The 23,988-nt window shown below is 39.4% G+C and overlaps 1 protein-coding gene across 5 annotated transcripts in view; it reads right to left on the bottom strand.

Annotated features, from left to right (window-relative positions):
* Positions 1–23,988, bottom strand: part of PCLO (piccolo presynaptic cytomatrix protein) — a 293,541-nt gene that overhangs the window by 143,175 nt on the left and 126,378 nt on the right. For all 5 annotated transcript variants that reach the window (XM_042469225.1, XM_042469224.1, XM_042469223.1 and 2 more), the window contains exons 4-5: positions 7,521–8,930; positions 158–5,312 (exon numbers count right to left, since the gene is read on the bottom strand). In XM_042469225.1, coding sequence (XP_042325159.1) covers positions 158–5,312; positions 7,521–8,930 — 6,565 coding nt within the window. The remainder of the gene's footprint in view (positions 1–157; positions 5,313–7,520; positions 8,931–23,988) is intronic.

Raw genomic sequence — 23,988 nt, forward strand, 5'->3', positions numbered from 1 at the left:
GTGTAAATCCCAGCACAGTTTGCCACACTGTCCAACAGAAAGTTTAACAAAAGTGGGAGGGAAAAAAAGAAGAAAATAATAATAATTCATCCTGAAATGAGGGGAGCAACACCATTACTACATGTGAAAGAAAGATCTGATGCCTTGTCATACTGACCTGTCATTATTTTGCCAGAGGTTAAGTCTACTGCTACATCAGTTGCTCCAGTTGCTTGGTACTCAAATGTGTTCTTGCTTTTGTACAAAAACAGTCCAGCTTCTGATAAATTTGTATCTGACATAGAAGGTTTCATACCCCCAATTCCTCTATAACCATAGGAACCTGAACGGTCATATTGATAGTGATCATCCCTGTAACCAAAACGATCTTCTGGCAATGTTGTTGCTGGTGCTTGAGCTGTACAGCTCTTGCCAAATGGTAACTTGTAAATCACATCACAACAAACAGCCCTTCTCCCTGCAGTCAAGTCCACAGGCTTTTCATCATCTTCTATTACAGTGGTAACAATTCCTGAAGACATTTCATCCATCGTTACCATGGTTCTATGGGATTTTGTGGTGCTGAGGTCAACTGCTCCAATTTCCATTGGTTCAGCAGCAGTGGAAGTATCAATCCAACCATTATTTACACCTACAGGAGGTACAGTAATGGGCTTTGTAGTGGCCCATGTGACTGCATGTGCTGGAATACCACGGGACAGATTTATTGGTACTTCATCTTTGTCTGAAGAAAGTGCCGTACTACTTGTTACTCTAGTTCCAGGATCAAAATGTTTTGATGTTGTTAGTTGCAGTGGAGTTGTCATTGCATGCCCTAAATCTACAAGACTTTCTGTGCTTGTACTATAACTTACAGTAGTTGTGCAAGTCACAATTGTAATTGTTCCAGGGACTAAAGCTAAAGAAGTATCAGCTGCTGATGCAATGCTAAGGTTTATGATAGCTGGCTGAACAGTACTTACTGGCCTCCCAGAAGTGTCACTTGCCATAATTTGCCTTCTCACATCTGCAGGTGGTGCAGATAGGTCCATACAGCTGTCTGGCCTTTCAATGTCCATTTTAGTCAAGGTCCGAAGATCAATAACATCACCAAAGACATGGAATCTTCCATTCTCTCTATATCTGGGTGGCTCCATTATATGAGTGGGTTCTGGAGGAATAGTTATGGAAACACTATTTGATCCACCATTTTTGATCAAAGACACACTAGTCCTGGCAACCTCTGTTGTTATTAATTCTGTTGTTGACCTAGGGACTATCTCAAAAATTGAACGTGCAGTGAAAGGAATAGAAGAAATAGTCTGTGAAGCATCCGTAATGTCCTTGCTTTGATCAATTATGCTTTGTGTTTGCAGAGTACTCATAGATGGAGTGAATAATGACTGCACAGTCTGTGGAACCTGTTCTTTGTGGGGTGATCCCGAAGGCCAACTGGTAATTGCCTGGCAAGTAATAGACTCTGTTGGTGTTCCAGGTTCAGAGGGCAATGTGATAACAACATAAGTTTCCTGAGAGGATTTGGATAATCTTGGGGAAGATTTATTAGAATGTGGAGATAAGGGGGATGTAGGGGATGGCAACTTGTACTCAACAGGGGAAACCAAGTTCAAAGTCATACTGCTGGTTAAAGCCAAACCATCTGGTTTTGGCTTTATCTCTGTTGGTTTATAAATAATTGTTGGTAACTGAGGAACTGTTGGTTTGGGAGCAATGGGTGGTTTTATTACTTCACTAGGTCTGTGAGTGAACACCAGTCCTGCTGGAATTGAAGCTGGTTTGGGTGGGACAGGAGGAGGTGTTGATGTGTATATTTTTGTGATGGGCAGCCCGCTGGTTTTAATAGCAGATGTCTCTACTGATTTGACACTGCTGACAGATGGTATCAGGCTGGGAACTGTTGTCACTGAAGCCATGGCCAGTGGTTTCTTTTTAGGATAAAGAGCTGGCTTAGGCAGAATAGGTGGGGGTGGTGGGGGAGGAGGAGGAGGAGGTGGTGGTGGAGGTGGCGGCGGTGGTGGTGGTAAAGATGGCTGAGCAGGAGGAGGAGGTGGAACCGCCTGAGGTGGAGATAGAGATGGCTGAGCAGGAGAATCAAAAGAGGAGCTTTGAAAAAATGAGAATGTTTTGGAAGTAACAGTGGGAAGTGGAGAAGCTGCAGGTGGCAATACAGACACAATAGAAGGAACAGAGGAAAACACTGGTGCCATCTCTGTATCTGGAGCTGTATGTGTAAATTTCTGGTCAGAAATAGCATCTGTTACATCTTTTCTTGTCACACTAATAGGAACTCTTGCCTGTTCATCTTTGTAAACCTCCTTCATAGTCTCAGACTTTGCCATATCTTTTTGGGCTTTGTCATCTTCCAGTCTGAACGTTTCCAAGGCAGCAGAGACAAGGGGTTGTGGCTTTGTTTCTATAGATGTTGGCATGAAGGAGTCAATTTTAGGTGTCAAAACTACACTCTGATCTATGTAGGTTGCATTTTCATCTAAATGTTCCTCTTTAGGGGATAAAATGACAGGTTCATTGCTCTCCTTTGTGGAACTTATAGGAACCTGTGTCACTGAACTTGTCCCTTCTGAATCTGATAACTTGCTAATAGTATCCACCGTTTCTATGTAGCCTGGAGATATACTATCTGGTCCAGCTACAGGGGAAGAACTACCAGTGGTGTATACTGAAGATGTTGATGATGTAAGGGATGATGTATCTGATGGTAAAACAGATGTGGCACTTTCTGAGGCCTCTGAGTATGTCAGTATGGATGTCTCCTGGGAAATTATTTCTTCAATTTCCCGGACATAATCTGTGAGATATTCATCTTCAATTTCCTCAGTTGTAAAGTGTTGAGTAATTTTAACATCTGGAATGGGAAGCACTACAGAACTCACTGAAGATATGTCTGAAACCACTGAGGCTGTACTTAATATCAGGGATGTGCTATCCTTTGCCTTTCCAGATGTACTTGTCTTTGTAGCTGATACAGATATTGATTTAGGAGATGACTGGGTTGGACTGGAACCCGGAGTTAACTGCATTCTTTGGCGTTTCATAAGTTCCTCATAAGCAGCATCTGCATCTAACAACTGCTTCTCATCACTTGCAGAAGGTGCTACATTGTCCAATACAATTATCTCATGGCTTTCTGGCATGATGTAAGAACTAGATACAATGTCTTCTTGTGGCATAACTGAACACAGAGGATCTATTCTGTAATAGTCTTTTTGTACATCAATAGACTTTTGCATAGGTTCTCCATATATCTGATCTAGAGGCTTTGATTTTTTCTCTTTGTCCTTCTGTTGATTAAATTCTTCACTTTCCTCTTGTCTTGTCATGAGGCTAGCTTCCATAGTCCCATTGTAAGCATCTTCTACTAAAGATTCATAAATATAGTCCTCTATTAGCATGCCACCATATAAAGGCTCTTTTTCAAACGCATCATCTTTTTCACTTGCATCTGGAAATATCTTGGCTTTATGGGATGTTTGCAGGATTTCTTCATATACCTCTTCAGCGCTTTTTAAAATCTTTTGACTGCTCTCTTCTTTGAAAACCCCAACAGGCTGCTCTTCTGTAGGAGAATATAAAGACACAGCTGTAGGCAATTTATAAACCTTCTGTACTTCGATTATTTTTTCTGGACTGATTTCAAAAGTTTCGGGGTCTGACTCAATACTTGGTGAATATTCGGAACAGGAAGATCGATGTAGTTCCTCCATTTCTGCTGCCTGCCGCAATTCTTCTGTTGGGGAAGCATCTTCAATGGGTGAAAGATTGCTTGGTGGTGTTTTTGGCCGTTCTCTTCTTCTCTGGGCTCTGAGTTCATCCTTGTCTTTTTTAGATTTTTTGCTCGAGCTCTTCTTTTGCTGCTGCTGTTGTTGCTGCTGCTGTTGCTGCTGCTGCTGCTGCTGCTGTTGTTGTTGCTGCTCTAGCTCACGCTGTTTCTCTTGCTCTTTTAGCAGCTCTTCCTCCTCCCTAAGCTCCTCTTCTTCAGAGGAATCTTCAATAGTTGGAAGAAGAGGTCCATGTGTTCGATGCCTGGCTTTACGCTGTTGCTTACTTTCTCCACCCATTTTTTTGTGACTAGGGCTGCTGTCACTGTCTTCATCAAGAGATGAGACAGATGTAGGAGATGTACCTGGGGTGAAACTAGAGGCATGCAGACTTGAAGATCCCTCTCCCCTTGACCTGTCCTCTGGTGAATCTGTAAGACTTTCCATCTCTAATTCTGGTTCTTCATCAAAATATAGACTCTTCTTTGGCTGTTGAGAATCCTCAGAATATTTATTTGTTATGGTGCTGTTGAGGTCTATTGTTTTGAAACGACGAAGTCCACCTCCTCCTGTTACACTAATTTCTTCACTGTCTTGACTTTTTGTTTCCCGGTATTTTGGTTCTGGACTTTCATCAAAGGTCTCATCATCATCATCATGCCAAGAATGGCGCCTGCTAGTATCGTCTTCATAACCTGTGCTGCTTTTACGTGTCATCCTCTTATGTTTTCCAGGTATTCCTTTTTTATTCTTCATTTCTTCTTTTTTATGGCTATCAGTTATACTGATTTCTTTCAGCTGATTCCTGATGAATTCATCATCTTCAGAACCTGAAGCATCCTCATCAGCACTCATTTCCATGATCTGTTTTCGAATGAAGTCTTCATCATCACCTGAACCTGGGCTGTCTTCTGCTTTGTAGTCATCACTGCTTGAAGAACCAACACTAGTCCGCCTTTTTCTCTGTGGGACAGGTGAATTCTCACTCTCACTGCTATCTTCTACAGAGTCATAGCGTTGCCTTCTGGCTGATGCATCTTCTCTTGTGTCTGTCTTCCCTTTGTAGCTCTTCTGGGATAGAATATCTTGTTTATCGCCTTCTTCAGGAGCTCCTCCATATTTTCCTTGAATATTTTGCTTTGCCAAATCTTCCTCATCAGCACTGTAGGATTCTGGTGCACCAAGCTGGGTTTTTGTTTTATGTGGGACTCTTGAATGCTCACTGTAAACACCATAAATGTCTTTGGACTTTCCAGACTTCTCTTCAGCAAGAGTACTTGCTTGAGCTTCTAAAATTGACAAGACAGTGCTTTCTAACTTTGCAAGATCTGAGGGACTAGTTGGGCTACTTTCCTGTGAAAGTATTTCCTTTTTACAAGATTCTTTCAGCACATCCTTTTCCTCACTTTGGATAAGACTTGGAATTTCACCAAGTGAACTTGAGATACCATCGGATGAATATCCAGTGTCACTTAGACCTTGTGGACTTTTTTGCTGCTGTGAACTGGATGCGTCTGACTTGTCATCTTCTTTCTCCTAAAATACATACATGCACACACGTACTGTTATTAAGACCCATCTTTACAAGGAAATTAAACAATAATTTTACTCATAACGCCCCTCATTATTTTTTCCATAGTTTTACTTAACCATAATTGTATCTTTAATGGCTATAATAAAACATTTTTAAAAAGAATTAGGTTAAACTGTGTGTGTGGAGGGGGAGCAAGGGAAGCATGTACTAAATTCATTATCTAATGGTAAACACACATATCTCAAATCAGTTAATATGTCATAATTAAATGTATTGCAAATGCCTTGTATAAAAACTATGATTAAATTAATTTTGGCACTTTTCATCGTAAAAACAGGAAAAAATTCTACAGATTATTTTTGAAGCATATTTTTAAATATAAAGTGCAATTACAAATACTTGGAAATAAATATCAATATACTTAATGGGGCTTATTCTGTTTGAGACTACAACCTTAATGAGATCAAAATGAATATGACTAGTGCAAGAATTGATTATATAAATACTCAACTATTTCTTTCTTGCATGTGAGGATGAATACTTTCCATAGTTTTATCCAGAGTGCACAGGAAAACTAGTACTTATGCACAGTTCCTGCCCAATATATATTCGTGCCAATGTGTTTTGGGATCTTTTTTTAAAATGAAAATTGTGTTTTTGGCACTTTGTATGTGTTTGTGTGTGGCTTTTTTTGGCTCAGTTGATGCCTTTTGCACAAAACCTTCTAGCAATTTTGCTACATGCCTACCTAGAAAGTGAAATTTTCTTGCATGAAAAAAGTTATTTTCCCCCTGTAGAAAGCATCTGTGAAAAATAATATTTTTACTTCCAGATTTCCACATTTTAGTGTGCAAAATTGCTATTTCTTTGAGTTTTCCTCTCTTCTCTATAAATTATGAGGGCTTTTAATTTTTAAAATTTTTTAGCATACAAAACACATTTTTGTGTAAGAAATCTCACTGTTTATGGAAACCCACATCGATTTTTTTTTGCGGGGGGGGGGACCACACCTCTATGCAAAAACTAATTTTGCATGAAAAACCATGTCAGTTTCTAGAAACACTATGGCATTTTGTTTTGTTTATTTGTTTGTTTTAAATTATGTTTTCACACAAAATTACAGTTTTCGTGTGAAGAAGCCAGGTAGCTTTTCCTGCAAATTTCTGGGTATTTGCACAAACCTCACTGATTGTGAGTAAAAATACATGGGTTTCTGGAGACTGTTTTTCAGCTGTTTTCCATACGATGCAAAATTCTCACACAAAAACACCTTCAAAAAGCCCATGCAGTTTTTGTGCAAAATTGGTGGCTTGCACGCAAAGCACTAATTTTGCACAACACACACACATCTTGAAGCTATATATTATTGCAAAAGAAATGTGAGTATTTTTGCATTAAAAACACATGCTCAGGGGTGGGCAAATTGTAGTGTTTTAATGCCTTCAAAATATCCAGCTTGACTATTTTCTGGTCAAAAATAACTCCAAAAAGCTTTCTGGCCCCTCAGAAAATCCCTTCCCTTCAAAGGAGAGAGGATGAACTCCCAGACCAACTTGTCTATCTCCCTTGCTCAATATGATTCTGGGGCATGAAATAAGATTAATTTTGTTCAGAGTGAAAATAAAACTTCTTGGATTTGACTTGTTGAAAACAAACCAACAAATTAAAAACCTCACACATTTGTCCAGAATATTGTGGAAAATAGACATGTATGAATTCTAACCAAGGCTTATTGATGTCCTGTGGTACATATATGATGATACAAAATGTCACTTGCTGGAGTCTTTTGAAATGGTACTAATCTTTGACGCACTGCTGAGATACTGAGATATGTCAAAGGGCCAGCATTGTCTATAAAATTTCAGATAAAGTCCAGTTCCAGATATTTTAGGAATATTTAATAAGGTTGTAAATTGACAGCCTTCTAATATCTGTATGTTTATTTTGAAGGGAACAGTAGTTCTGGTGGCATGAGGAACTGATGTTAAACAAGACTAGTCATTCATACATAGTCCAGTGCAGTCAAAGCTAAAGCACTTTAAACTAACTGGACAATATTTCAATTAGGTTCTTAGACATGTGACTAAGACTTCTCAGACTGAAAGAAATAGAAATTAAACATCCTTAAATTTGTCTCCATTATTCCTATGTTTTGGCCATACGTTATTCAATGGAGGAAATGGAGAAAATAAGAAAAGCAAAACACTCACTGCCTTTTCTCTTATTGCTTCCACATGATCAGGTTTTGGCAATGGTACTGGAGGAGCAGAGGTTTCTTCTTTGGGGGATTTCTGATCTTTGGAAATGCTTTCTGGAATGTCCATCATTAAATCTTCCCTCTTAATGTCTTCCTGTTGCCTTGTTTTTGGGAGCACTTTGGGTTCTATCTTTTCTTCATCAAATTGTTCCCCTGCTACTTTTTGTCTGCTTTCAGCTAAATGGAGTGACTCTCGTGAAAGTGGAAACTTGGTGTCATCTTCTTTTCTTCTTGCCACTTGTGTTTGATCATGAATTGTCTTTGAAGAAATGTAATCTTCCACAGGAATGTTTGCTAGTTCCATCTCTTGAAATTTATTATCTTTAGGAAGCTGATCAGCTGAGGCTGTCTTCACTATTTTTGCTTTAAATAGTTTGGAGTCCTCCTTCTGAATGTGATCAGCAGATGGTATTTTGGCCAGTTTTGCTTGCTGAATTTTTGGATCAACTTTCTTAATTTCACTGTCTGAAGGCACTTTTGTCAGTTTTTCTTGGTGAATCTTTGGATCCTCCTGTCGGATCTTATCAGCAGATGGTGTTTTCACAAATTTTCCTTGCTGGAGCTTTGGATCCTCCTGAATCTGATCAGCAGAGGGTGCTTTTGCCAGTTTGACCTGCTGGATCTTTGGGTCCTCCTTCCGAATTTGATCAGCAGAGGGTGCTTTTGTCAATTTGACTTGCTGGACCTTTGGATCCTCCTTCCGAATCTGATCTGCAGAGGGTGTTTTTGAAAGTTTGACCTGCTGGACCTTTGGATCCTCCTTCCGAATCTGATCAGCAGAGGGTGGTTTTGAAAGTCTGATCTGCTGGACCTTTGGATCTTCCTTCTGAATTTGAATGTTATCAGATACATGTTCAAGTTCCTTTGGCTCTTTCTTTTGAACGATTTCCAAAAGCTTATCAGCAGATGATTTCCTGACCACTTTTGCTTCTTCTTTTGGAACCTGATCAGCAGATGGTGGCTTGCCTATTTTTCCCTTTTGAATTTCTGAATCTTCCCCTGAAATGCTTTGACTCAGTTTGTCGGCTGATATTGTTTTAGGTAGCTTTTCTTGTTGAGGTGTTGTGTGTTCTTTTTGAACAATTTCTTGTATTTTATCAGCAGAAATTGCCTTTGCTGGTTTGCCCTGCTGAGATGCTGGATCTTCTTTCTGAATATCTGGTCCTCTTTTTTCATTCTGAGCAGGTCTTGCTGAAGCCTTCTGTTGTTGAGGTGTCTCAGCAGATTTAACTTGGCTTTGAGGAGCAGCTGATGGTTTGGGAGATGATTTTGAAAGTAATGGAGGTGTCGTTTTATCCATATCCCCAAGTTGGCCAGATAGTGCTCTTTTTGTCTGACAATTTAAACACAGCCATTCTTGTACCTATAAATAAAAAAAAGGAATTATATTAATATAATATTTTCCCCTATGATAGCAACATTCATAGTTATGGTTGAAAAGGGCAACTTGGCTTTGCAAAAATTTAGGTTTTTTTGGTTTTCACAGTGAATCATATAAATCTTTTAAATAAATGGCATGAAGGGCCACATTAACATGAAACAATTATCAGAACTGGAATCAATTGTGAATATATTTGCCTATTGATAAAATACAATGTAGAAACCTTTTCAAGGATTTTTAATCAGTGTATAACAATGTAATATGATAAAAACCCACAAATAATTATTAAAAGCAGTCCAAATTCATTAATTTCTCATTCTTTATTGGCTATAGTAAAACATACAAGTAATAAATAAATAAATAAGCATTCCATTCAGCTCCATTGTGTTGATTAAAATATATTACTACTGGTTAATCAACCAAAGCTTTAGTAGATTTATCAACCAGTAGATTGATCTACCTATTAAATCCCTAAGCTTCCAGTCTATTATTCAGAACTAATTCACCCCGAATGCTCTTAACTTATTTTAGAATCTGTTTATAGGCATCATCCAAAAAACCAATAGAGTGAACTGTAAAGCGGATGTTCAAGAAAGAGCTGAATTCTTTACAGAAACATCAGGTGAAAGGAGAGGGTTATTCTTTTTTTTTTTTTTGAAAGAAATTGGAGAAATCTATCTAAGGACATGTGAAAGTTCCAATTAAGTTAATTACAGTACTAAAAGCAACATAGGCCTGTTATTTACAATATATCAGCTCTTGGACCTGAGGGTTCTTAGAAACGTAATAGAGTTCTACACAATAAGAGGTTTGTTTGTGCTTCTGGAAATGATACACCATAGAAGTTCCACACGTTCCATTCTAGGCCCACACTAGGATCCTGTCACCTTTCATGTCAGCATTACTTACACTAAGGCTCCTCTGCATTTTGTGGTGGCACCAGTGCTCTCGGACAGAGAAGGCTAAATAGCTCACAAAACTACAATCCCAGAATTCCATAGATTGAGCCCTGGCAGTGAAAGTGGTGGCAAACTGGATGATTTTTGCAATGCCGAGGCAGCCTAAGAGAACCTGTTGAGTTCTATTTCAGTTGTCTCTTATAACTTCTGGTAATTTACATAATTAATTTATCACTTTTTTCATATATACATTAGAGAAGCATAATTGCCCAATGATATTGACTCCATCATTTTTCCCATCAGTGGCATTGCTAAAATCTGAAGGAGTCTCAAAAAATATGCTCTCGGGATAAACACAGCCCTGCTGACTCAACCACTCTCTACCCACCCCAAATTGTCAGACTGAGATAGTTGGGGAAGAATGATCAGCTAGTTAAATAACTAACATAAGGGCGGGGTACAGACCGCTGCTTTGCGGCGGTCTGCCGCCGCCGCCGGCTAGTCCGTGGGGAGCCGGAGCCTCCACACGGCGCGGCTTCCCTGCGGACTGAAAAAGAACTCCAAAATGGAGCTTCTTTTCAAGTCGCGTTGTGACGTAGCGAGGCGCCAGGGGCGCACTCGCTACGTCACAAAGGACGCGACCGTACGGACGCTCAGCATCGATACGCAAAGATGGCGCCGGCCATGTAGAAGGGCCGGGCCATCTTGTACGGCGGAGTCCATACTAGGCCCAGGGGCGTCTAAAACAGACGCCCCTTTTTAAAAATGGGACGTCCGGACGTCCCAAATGACAGTGCAGAAGCCTCTAACTAAATATGATTATGGCCTGTTACAGACCGCCCCAAAGGGGCGGTCTATAGCCGCTGCCGGTTGCAGCGCCGGGAAGCCGCTGCAGCCAAACCGCGTGACTCCCCCGTGCTGTAAAAAAGGAATGCGAAAATCGCGCTCCTTCCGGCAACACGGAAGAGATGTCGCAAGTGCCAAAGCGCACACTCACGACGTCTCTTCTGGGTTTAGACGTCCGGATGCTGCGCGTCCGTTAGTCAAGTGGCCGCACCCGTCTGTATAGGGCGCCACCATCTTGCCGTACGGCATACGAAAAAAAAAAAAAAAAAACCTGGGCAAGGCGCGTCCGCAAGCGCCACCCCTCGCGCGTATTCCTGGTGCAACGACGGCGCCACTTAGGCCCGTCTGTAAGGCGCCTATGATTTTAAATTACTCCACCCAAATTACAATGAAATTTGCACATAGAGGCATTATCTGTTAAGAAGTTACCCAAGTACAGATCAGAAGCCACACTCTCCAGTAAACTCAGCCAGCAGAACAACATTTACACCTCTCATTTTTATGTACTACTTTTTAGTAAAGTGTGTACAAAACAACTGCTTCTGTATTTCTACTTAGCTTGGCCTCCATTGTCCAGTTTTCTATAGAGGTTTTAAGAAAAACTACATCAATTTTACAACTTCTTTTCCAACATGTGCAGATTTATTTTTTTAAAAAAGTGTCCTGTCAATGCATGTTAAATTTTTATTACTCTGTGCTCATTTAAAGCCCATAAAGTAAAATGAAACTTCCATAAACCTTATTATGTCATCAGCCCTTGGGCTCTTGGTTCCCTGTCAAAGTGGGTCTCTGTAAAATCAGGTTTTGTACCGTGAAGTCATATGCCTCAGTTTTAGCCTTGTCTTCTCCTCAGTTAACCTCATGCCCCGAATACAACATTTTCCCCAGGGCTATCTTTTCAGTTTGCCTGCCAACTGACATTTTTGAGGACCAAAGTAATGGACATCATATTATTTCAGTGGTCCTCACAAGATGATTGTTTTTGCTTCCTTAGGAGATGTTTGGGCTTACTGTTCTAGGTACAGCAATACTAGAAATCCAGTAGTCATTTCACACCAGTATGCCATATTCCATCTTGGCTTCTTCATCCCCTAGCTTCAATAGTTTTCATCATCCTGAGGGAACAGAAACTATTGAAAGAAGTAACCTTGGCCAGAGGGTAAGATGCTCACTAAGGGTAGATGGATTTAGGTGATGTGAGCCTGTGGTTCTTGGCTGTTTAATTTCAGTGTGGCAGGCTTATGTATTCTAGTTTATTGGGGAGCAGCCCATTTTCCTTAACCTCATTACTCACTGCCTAAATTCCTAAAAACTGCCATTTGGTTTTGACTAAACTAAACTTAGTGCATACCTAAGAGTGAGAAATGTGTTGAATATTCACAAATTTTCTCATTCCCTGCAAGAGAGGCACCTGCTAAGAAACCACTCCTCTCATGAGAGTTTTTGAATTTAGGGAGAGAATGAGATAAGGAACACTCCTGTATTCATTGACAGTTGCATAATTTGCTTAAAATGATCTCTATGGAAAACTGTTGAAAGAAAAAAAAAACACACACACACAGAGTAAGTATAGCAGGAGTGGCTGACTGATGAAAAAGACTAAACAAAGACTGATTGATGGAAATCACTGACGAAAAAGATGGTAATTTTGCACATTGAACTTTTGCAGCTACATTTTGCATTACTGCACTGTTCTACTGTCTGGGCAAAAATTGTTAGTGGAAATGTGACAGCAGTTGCTGAAAAGTGCAGGAAACAGCAGGTGAGCAGGGGAAAAAGCAGTTCCTTGTTTTTTTTCTTGTTAGAACAAGGCAAGTAAGGATTTGCATAGGTACTACAGTTCTCATGCTGCAGCTGGGGATATTAATGCACTACGTACTTGACTTCATCCCCTGCCCCCCAAAAACTCAGAAACATTTGCTCCATTCAGTATTTCTATATTTCTCACTTAATAATGCTGAAGGTATATGTTTGGACCTCCCTGTCCGCAGGGGGATCTATTCTGGACCCCTCCCCACTAGTAACCAATAACGCAGGGGACCACGTCCCATTAGCATCAATGGATACTGATGTTCATGTGACCACCCTGGTGTGGCTGTGTGTATGTGCTGTTATTGACAATAACGGAATGGGGCCATCAACAGATGCTCCATTCCACAGATGCCTAGTCTACCAATATGGAGGGCTAACTGTTAGCATAGCTTAAATGCCATAGAACAGAATGGGTAGCCTTCCATCCCAATTATCTTGACTTGGCTTTGCTAGGTGAGAGCATAATGATCACAGAACAGTGCCATCAACCTTCCACACAGGAAAGCTGTCCAGAAGAACACAATGATGGCTGTTGTTGAAAAGCATTGGGAACTGCAGGAATATCAAGATGGTCAAATTTCCCCTTATTCAGGTGACTTTGCCAGACTGAAATGGATGTAAATAATCAGTATCATGCAAGAGCCCCTAGAGTTGCATAGCAACCGCCAGCTTGAAAACCTTTTCCAGGAAGAGAGCATTAATTGCACACTAGTTGTTCCAGTCTTCAAAAATCTAAACACAAAGAGACAAATTATGGGTGAGATATCCATCTAGACAAATACCTAAATAAACACATGGCTAAGAGGAAACTAAACACTTTGTGTGATGAGAGTAATTGAAATGGTAACAAGTTGGGATGAAGAAAGAAATACTAATGAACCAACCCATTATCACAAATGCACTAGAAAATACATATTTGGATGTCCTTAATATTATGCAGTATAAGATGTTGATTTATTTTCAAAATGTATCTTTACTTAAAATAGCAAATATCCTCTTTCATTTGAAATCACTGAAGGGCAGACTACTGCAGAATAAATGATTAGAATAGACAAAATATTTAATATGTTTTAAGTTTTAATGCCTAATTATTTTAACATTTAAAATAGTTTAATTGTTTTTTAAATTTTATATTTATACATTTTATGTATTGTTTTTGAATTGTATTTTTTTGAAACTTGCTGTTTGCCATCTTGCGTCCCTATATTAGGAGAAAGGCGGGATATAAGTAAATAATAATAATAGTAGTAGTAGTAGTAGTAGGAATCAATGCAATCTCTAATATCAAGAAAGTGGAAGATGTTCCTGAAGTGATTCTAACTATATTTGTTTGCTAATATACTGGATTTATACTCTGTCCTTCTCAAAAAAAAATTGGATTCAAGGTAGCTGACAGGAATATTAAAAGAATACAATCAAAACACAAAACAAGACCAAGTATGAAAATGTGAATTAAATTACAGTGGACCCTTGTTTATACGCTGGGGTTTTGTTCCAAGATCCCCTGTGGATAACAAAATCCGTGGAAGTCCCATTAAATATAATGAAATAGCAAATGGTGTTCCTTATAAAAAATGGAAAATCAAAGTTTAATATTTGAAATTTATATATTTTTTTAACATTTTCAAACCGTGGATGCTTGAATCCGTGTATAAAATAATCTGTGTATAAGAACGGACGACTGTACATACATTATACAGAATTAGAATTAATACACATTTATATTTTGAACTGCCAGAAAACTGGAATTTAACTATGTGAGCTAGGGACACCAGTTTTCTCTATAATCTTTTAAAATACTGCAGATCCATTAAAATCTAGTGTGTTATTATTATTATTATTATTAGTAGTAGTAGTAATAGTAGAAGAACTTCTACAGTCTCCCAAGCAGTGGCCATGCTGGCTGGGAATTATTAAAGCTGCAGTAAAAAATTGATTATGATTCTGAAGTCTGGATCTGACTCAGAATTAATAACAAATCAGAAAAGTTAATTGAATTTTCAGCATAAAGCCCCCAGCGCTCAGGTCTCAAGATTCCCTTAATGCAGGTTGTCTGAATAAAGACTTGAATGTTATGTTCCCATGGTGTCAACTTCAATGATCCGTTATAAGGAAACATCTGCTAATACTTATCTGCCCTAAGTAGTTTAAAAAGGCACTGCATGGAATATCCTTCCAAAACAGGAAGGAAATAATTTCAGCAATCACTGTATTTGGTACATAACTGACAGTAACACAGTCACACAACCTCTTGTTGCTATGGCATTACCTTTCCCAAGTTATTTTAGTCTCCCAATTATCTAACTGGAATAATTTGAATTTACATACACCCATGACAGATGAATATGCCACATGCAGTTAATTAAATGGCAGCATATGACCTCCCATACAAAGAAGGATTGCCCAGAATCGGCCCAGTCATTGCGCTATAAAGGAAAAGGGAAACACAGGCTACTTTCAACTGAGATGTAATAAAGATGATGTTCAATTATCATTTATTCCAATGGCAAATGCTGCATCATGTTTGAACAATTATACTAATCTACATCTTTCAGCTAGCCATTTGCTGATTTGCAGGCAGCAAATCAGAACAATCTGGCTTCCACTGGAATATTCCATGCTCTCTAGTCCTGTCTAACCTTCCTTTGGTCATTGTGTGTACATATGCTCTCTGTATCTTCAATGAACACACCCTATTTAACCTGTTAAGAGACTAATACAAGTGGGTTTGAGCTGCTGGAAACTAATTCCATAGCAACCCCTAGGCCTCTGATTGCTAATCCGTTGGAGGTTAAGTTCAGGGAAGGCAATAGATCATAGAAGGTATAATGAGTTGGATCCAGTTCTGCATTTCATGTATGGAAGAGATCCATTTATGGGATCCAGAACAGCTCCTCAGTAGGTATTCCTAGAGATGTGAGTGTAATTTTCACTTCTTTTCCCTTCCCCGCACTTGCATTTCTGATGACTTCTCAAAATGTTAAGAGCAGTTTAAGAGAAAAGAGGGAGGAGAGATGGTTATAACAAACCTTCTCCAAGCTGGCCAAGGGGAGCCCATGGATTGCTGGTCTGCTCAACTTTGTTGTTAGCTGCTTTCAAGTCCAGCGTGACTCACATGAATGAGCATTGACCCTGAGAATGAGATGTCTCCAAGCCCCCCTATCCTCCACCTCAGACCCAGGGTCTCTCTAATAGAGTCCATCCATCTGGCATGTGGTTTTCCTCTCTTTCTACTTCCCTCCACCTTCCCCAGCATCATTGTCTTTTCTAAGGAGTCTTGCCTTCTCATGACGTCTGCCCAACTTAGCCTGCTGTTATTATTTATTTATCTGGTATTCTGTGTTTCTCCTGGCACGGGACCCAAGGCAGCTAAAACACAGCTTAATACAAACTACAGCTAAACTCCAAAGTACAACTAAACACCTAATAAAAAAGTGTTTTCTTAAAAAACAAAATAAAAAGCCCAATCCTATTAACCACACTAATTTAAAATGCATTTGAGAATAACTAGGATACACCCCATTAGAAGACCCTTCTGTCACAAGAGTGCATCTACACGGTAGAAATAATGCAGTTTGACACCACTTTACATCCTGTAGCTCCATCCTATGGAATCCTGGGATGTGCAGATTTACAAGGTCTTTACTTTTCTGCCACAGTATACTGGTGCCTCAGGAAACTACAAGTCCCAAGATTTTGTAGGATGGAGCCATGTTAGTTATAATGGTGTCAAATTGCATTATTTCCACAAGCGTCAAACTACATTGTTTTGGATACACCAAAAGACTACCTAAATAAAAAGGTCTTTCCTGGCAAAAGAACAGGGAAGGGGAAATCCCATGGGAGGAGATACCAAAACTAGGGAGCAACCACTAGGCAGGTTCTCTCATGGCTTCACCAAACGTGCCTATGGCAGTGGTAGGATGAAGAGGAAGCCCTTCTCTGAAACCCTTTAAATTGTGCCAGGCTCATATAGGCTTTGCAACAAAGAGTATTACAAAACAAGACACGAATGCTCAATTATTATTGCATAGGAGCCATTGTGCAATGGACGTGTAAGAGAAACAAAAAGGAATATTATTAGCTTTCCACTGAGTTTGTACACAAAATAAATATGAGGTATTAAACCCTAGCAGGTTCCCAAACATTACTGTTGTAGAATCCGACTGTTCAGTATGAAAATAGATATCAAATGCTACAGAAATGGGGGGAGGGGAGTTTTTCATATTATTGTGAAACTCCGAATGAGGCCATTTCATAGCCTCAAAAATATAACGGGGCTATAAAAGACCCCCTCCCCCAAAGCCTCCAACAGAGCTAGATTTGGCCTTTTAAAAAAGTAATTAAAACATTACTTACTCTTAACAAAACAAAACTCTACTGGTACCAAATGTTCTAAGAGAATTCATATGAAAAAGAGAAAGAATACAAGCAAGCAAGATTGTTATATCTATCCACTGCAATCAGCAACTTGTTTTATGTAACTCATCTGCAACAACTATGGTAACAAAATTGTTTAGAAAATAACATCTGCTGCATTGCCTCCCAAAAACCACGCAAAACATCAATCTCCATGTTTTTTTCTTTTTCTTTTTGGCAGAGTTTGTGCATGCAGTTTTAGTAAACATCTGGTTTACACTGGCTAGTAGACGTCTGAACTAGCTGCCCAGGAGTGTACTTGGATGCTACAGTATGGCAATGGATCTAGTACAGTGATGGCGAACCTATGGCACACATGCCAGAGGTGGCACTCCAAGTCCTCTCTGTGGGCACATGTGCCGCCGCCCCAGCACAGAGTTTGGCAGAGTTTGTTACTAGAAAGTCAGAGGGACATGGCACTTTGCAATAAATAAGTGAGTTTTGGATTGCAGTTTGGGCACTTGGCCTCTAAAGGGTTCACCATCACTGCTCTAGTACTTTCTAGGGCGCATCCACACTGCAGAAATAATCCAGGTTGACACCAGTTTAACTGCTGTGGCTCAATGCTATAGAATTCTGAGATTTGTACTTTTGTGAGATATTTAGCCTTCTCTGTCTGAGAGCACCGATGCCATCACTAACTACAAACCCCAGGATTCCATAGCAATGAGCCATGGCAGTTTTAAGTTGTGTCAACCTGCAGTGTGGATGTAGCCTTAGAAGACCAATTTCAGAAGCTGGTACAGAAGGATTTCTGATAATGCTTAGCTATTCACTTGTGTGCCCTAACTGAGTACCCCCTCTTCTCTATGTTATATAACATCTACACCTCTTGATGAATTTTAACGTTTAATGTTTTATCTTTATAAACTGTTTGCTTTTAGTTAACTTTTATAATTATATTTTTATCAAAGGTTTTGCATATCTGTACTGTTTAAAAATGTTAACAGCCTTGAGCCCTAAAATTGGGAGAAAGGCAGGATATAAATGAGTAACAACAACAACAACAGCAGCAGCAGCAAAGCAAGGAACCACTGAAGAAAGTTATCTATGATTTTGTGGTTCAGGGTCACAACAGTGCAGATGATATTCCCTCACATCATTCAAGGGAGGTTGATGTAGCATTATTAACTGACAGCCATAATGAAGTGGATGTGGGCAAACTGAACTTAATACAAGTGAAATTTAATCTAGAGCTGGCCAAAGAATTGGTGGTAAGACATTATTTGCACTAGGTAAAGCAAATTAATGCTGTACAGGTGGGTTTTAGACCAGGATTTCACCATGAATGCCCAGGTATTGCTTTTGCCCAGCTGAGACTGGTGTACCAGTTACCATCTTGGCCATGGTTTTACGTTTTATTACATCTTGTACATACAGAAAGTTACTTTGGAATAATGTTTGGAACTTACAGTTTATTCATAATATAGAAAAGTCAGGCTGTTAATGGATTCTACATTTAAGAAGCATGTGTCTTCGTTCCTGAAAGAACTGCATTGGCTTCTGATTTCTTTTTCAGAACAATTCAGATTAATGATGATGATCTTGAAATAACTTTATTGTTTAACATAGGGAAATCTGAAGAACCAGGTTCTCCCTTATTAGCCAAACTATTGACTGAGGGGCTGTACAGACCGCTCATTAAGAGTCAGGGCATGATGTCCATACATGCATGCCCCAACTCCGCTCCCATGGGGGTGTGATGCCACGCCGTTTCACATGTTACAGTGCTCCTCTGGTGCTGTGTTTACATGATGCAGTGCCAAAGGAGCGCCTTAAAACCACTGTGCTACGGCTATCGTGCCCTTTCCTGGATGCAGAAAGAAGCTGCTTAATATTGCTAACAAAACAAAACAAAACATTAATGGTAAGCAAGTTGTGCATTTATATGAACCAGTGTTTCCACATGTGTGTTGAACATGTAGTCACTTCAATTCCTGCTGTTGTCGTTTTAAGACAATACACTGCACTGCATATCTCTTTAGTTCTATATGCTCATTTTCTATTTTGGTCCCCTTGTCCCATTACATTATTCTTGCCTATAATGCATTATATAAATTATGGTTTCAAATATGCTGTCCTGGGAAAAAAATGAATTAGCAAATTAGATTATATGAAAGCAGGCACATCTGTAATGAAACACAAGAAGTATACTGATTGAAGCTTCAGGAGGCTCACTGTACTAGTTATTAACAAAAACAAACCTACAGAACATGAGGAATGTGGCTAGGTAACATTTTGGAACTCGAAGAAACCACACATCTCTCCCCCCACTTGCTGCAGTTTTCTTTAAAACAAAGGAATTCATGCTATCACCTTTTCCCATTTTCACAGGACAGAACAACAAGAATATCTTACACCAGAAACAAATGTCAGAAACAAACTCTTCTAGAACATGGCTACATAGCCCGAAAAACCCACAAAAAAGCCTAAGAATATCTTACACTATCATTTTCTGTTCTCTACTAAAACCACTCTAATGGGACTCAAATGATTACACCATTTCATGCCTTATATTCTTCATACTTTACATTCATCACACACACAAAAACACATGCCATATATTTCTTCCATCCCATTTATACAACAATTTTTAAAGCCAGCACAAAAATCATAGCATATAAATATGCATTTTGTTTTTCAAATGCATTTATCTTAAAATGTACATTAATTAATTTATTTTGAAACATGAATTTTAACTTCTTTTTTTTTTTTTATAAATCTACCAGGAATTTCAGGGTATTGCTATGCTTTCATGGATCCCCATGAGGGGAGACAAATCTCAGGGAAAGCTGGCTGGTGAAGACGAAATTACTGAAGAACTCCATCTTTGTTGAATGGAACCTGTATTTAACTGCACTTTTTGTTAAATACAGAAATGCAATATTTAGAGGCACTAAGATACTATGGTGGGGAACCAGCCCAAGACACAGCATTCTCTCTCATTCACAATCTGTCACCCCTCTCATAAAATATACACAATACTGGGCACATTCCAGATAAATGTAAATGTTTCAAGGTTCTTTGTTTTCAACAGAGCAGCTAATCTGCTTAACTCACAGAGAAATTGCCACCTAAAGATTTTATCATCATTAGTACATGTCCAATAAAAGTGAAAGATCACTTAGTACTAAACAAATACATCTCAGCATCAAGTGTTCTTTATCCTCATCTTGTGTGTGTCAGGGAACAAGGATACATTCATCTCTGAGTTTAAGTGAATTGTAGTTTGCCATTAGTTTCAACAAGTACACTGTGGATAGTTTAAATAAGAGTTCATTGAAACAAGCTAAGACCAAACTGATTTCTGAACCTGGCTTGTTCTAGTAAATCATAGTTTAAACTAAGTACTGTTATCAGTTCAGAGGAAACAATAAACCTATTACAGGGGGTCCCTCTTATTGATGGGCTGGTGATCTGCAGATCTGAGTACAGATTACCACATCCCTTATTATTCAATGGTGGTGTATGTACACAGATGTGCTGATGCTTCAGTACATGTTTCCGCTACTGGTGGGCTGCAACCATCTACATTTTTTACCATCCATGGGGGCCCCTGGATCTGAACACCCAGAGAAGGATCTATACATGCTTGCAATCTCTTCTAGCATATACAGTGTGCCCGTGCCATGCATGGATGCGTTTTACGCAGTTGGAAATATACAGAAACTGCTTGGGAAGGGAAACAATGGCGCACATGCCCATGGCACGCACTCATCGCCCCACAACATGCATGCACCCCATTATTTCCTATGGGGCTTGAGCATAGGCAGATTTTCCCTTATGTGGGAAATCCAGAATGGATCCCCCACCTAAGAATAGGGCCCACTGTAACATAGAAGGAGAAGAGTATTTGAGCCTTAGGTCCAAGAAGGTTAGTTGATACAGACCAAAAAATTGGTTTAGTATGGTGTCTGAATTGGGCTACTGTCTTTTAAGAGGTGATAAAAACATGAATTTTTGGTCTAGTATCTATCAGCTTATTTTCCATTCATTTAGATCCCTTGAATTGCTATAAGCTTAAAAGTAATTTATTCTCAAAAGTTTGTTCTGTCATGAAGCAGTACTTCCATACTAGCATCCAGCTGCAACTCATTTTCTTCTCTGTTTAGAAAGCTTTTGTTGGCATCATAACACTAATGAATTTCATCCAATAATGCACCACATGGCATCAGTGTGCTCTCAGTGTTTTACAAGAGAGCTTTTTTGGGTGGAACAGATATCATTAGTCTTTTATAGCTGTCCAATGCAAACCACATACCCTTGGCTCTTTGGTTCACTGAGATGGTTTGATTAACTTGCTAGCAGAAAGAGTGCCATCAGAACAGATGGACTTTAGTGCAGGGAATGAAGGGCCATGCTTCTAGGGTGTTCACTGAGAATTAAGAAACTTGGCCAGGAATCAGCTGTAGGTCATCCAGAGATGCATATGCCTCTGTGGCCAAGAGGAGATGTCAAAGTTAATCCAGCTTTTACTGTGATTAACACATAAATCCACATATATACATATTTCATTTTGAATATATGCAAGTACACTGTTTTTGGGCTGGGAAAGGAATTGGTCATTCTAGAAGCGTTTTCCACTCATTTTCAAATCCCAAGTCTTAGTTCTACAAAATTTCTATGAGAATTCATGCACATGACATTGTAATCAAATTCTCAGTTCATCTTGCACCACTAGCTCATATCCTTCAACATTTCACAGATAAAAACTGGGACACATGGGGCCAAGCAACATCACAGTGTTGTCAAGATGGCAAAGGTTACAAATAAGGAAGACCAAATAAGCTAGGAGTGACTGCAGCTTTTGCACGACCCTATTGGGAAGGACAAGATTCCAACCCTCCACGAGTTGATTGAGTTCAAACTCCTTTTGCACTTTGAACTTATGTTGAAGCAATGGAAATATGTTTGGGACAAAAGGGAAAAGTGAGAGGAGGTGAGAGGAACTGAGACACTTCAAAAGCAGTTGAAAAAGTGAAATGATAGAGGATTAACTGGGACCTTCTCTGCCAAATTGGGACAGTTGGCTCTTCTGGCTGGGCTTCATGGAAATTGCTGTCCAACAATATCAGGACTGCTTCACATTGTCCACTTACATTCTTAGTGGTGAAGATGAGTTATTTTGTATTTTCCCAACATATTACTTTGCTGAAATACTCTTCTACATCTTCTATCATTATTTTCATTACTCCTTTTAATACTGAGCTTGTAACTGGCAGTCATTCCTGCCATTTTATAATCTTTAGGCTTTGTAGCCCACCTGAAAGTTGGTGAAAGTCTACTGAGGGTCCCTGGTCCAGCCTACAAGAAACACACTGCCCTAGTAAACTGGGGATTAGGCCTGGCAGCTGTTGTTCTGGGAAAGTATCCAAGTATGCTCATGGCAACATACTCAGACCTAGATAATGTCCCAAAGTCAAATGAAAGAGCAAAGGTCTGCGCAAACAGACAATTCTCAAGCAAGAGTCTAAATAGCACAAACTAGAGGGCACAGCCAAAGAGAGAAGTCAATGATCCAAAGTCCAGGGTTCCAGAGAGCGACAAGATGAGCAAGCAAATCCAAAGGCCAAGAAGTCCAGAGAGACAAGGCAACCAGCAATCCAAGGAACAAGGTTTCCAACCAGGAAACATTGGAAGTCGGGATCCCCTGTGCAAGGGAAGGGAGCACTGTATTTCTCTTTAGAGTTAATTATATTTTAATTTTTTATGTTTTAAAGACACAGAGTGGTGTAATGGTTGGAGTGCTAGACCATGAGTTTGGGTTTGCATCCAAACTTGGACATGGAAACCAACTGTATGAGTGTGTGGAAATCACACTCTCCCAGTCTCAGAAGACGACCTTCCCTGAACAAATCTTGCCAAGGAAAACCTTAGGGTCACCATAAGTTGGAAATGACTTGAGGGCACACTACAACAATGCTTTAATGATGTGGAATTTTATCCGTACCTGTTTAACTTTGTAAGCCATCTGGAGTCAAGGTTAGGGAAAAAGCAGGATGCTGCTGTAGCCAATAACAATAACAACCACTACTACCACCATGATGATGATGATGATGATGATGATGCAAATAATAGAACAATATCAACATAAAGTGCCAGGTGCTGGGAAACTAGTCAGTATTGAGGGCAAGATGGATGGAACCAAATGGAGGGCAATTCTAGAGGAACACCTGTTTTAAATTATAAGAGGACGGGGGCAGAGTTTCACCTTCCAGTAGGACACAGACCCTAAACATAGAACCAAAGTAACCCTGCAGAGGTTTTAAAACAAGAACCTGAAATATCATAGCCACAGTCATGTGGGGAAAGTAACATTTTGACTTCAGATTTCAAGTACCTGAAATGGCTATTGCATCCTTCAGCTTAACCCTCTTCTTTTAAAGCTTAACACTCCCTGTATAATATTTCAAAAGTCCATCAAGAATTCTAAGATCTTCATCCTTGGTAGTTGAAAGTTCTGCTCCCATTCACAACATATTTAAAATCAAATAAAGTGCAAATGAAATGAATTTGCCAGTTTGGATATTTGGTATTCACAACTAATTCCCATAAATGAAGCTATATGTGAGTATCCTGAGACAAGAGAGCAGCCAAGGGTTACAAAACACTCTAATGAAAACCCTGCCTACAACAATGACATTAGAATTCCTATCTTATCTGGGCCAAAATGTTTATTGGATACAGATTGTTTAAGACACAAGGTATGGAAAAATGCAGAACAAAGAGCTGTTGAAAACCTTGGTGCAGGATGCTGCAGAAGGGACCTAGGTAGGACAAAACATGCATAAATAAATTAAAAACATACAAATAATCCCACTGTAGCTTTAGTCAAAAGATATGGTTGCTTTTTAAACGAATCAATTTCTTTGTAGACATGGTACATTTATGTCACAAAACAGTAGAACTCTCATATTTACAGCTCAATAATAAGAAAATCACATTAATTAGAGTAAATAATGAGACATAAGATATGGCGTTATTTAGGGGGAAATGTTACTGAATGACAAAAACCAGAATCTGCACGGGGGAGGCCTATGCAGGAGGTCCCCTCCAAAACAGTC

Source organism: Sceloporus undulatus, chromosome 5 (genome assembly GCF_019175285.1).
Source record: "Sceloporus undulatus isolate JIND9_A2432 ecotype Alabama chromosome 5, SceUnd_v1.1, whole genome shotgun sequence".
In the NCBI taxonomy this organism is placed as follows: domain Eukaryota; kingdom Metazoa; phylum Chordata; class Lepidosauria; order Squamata; family Phrynosomatidae; genus Sceloporus; species Sceloporus undulatus.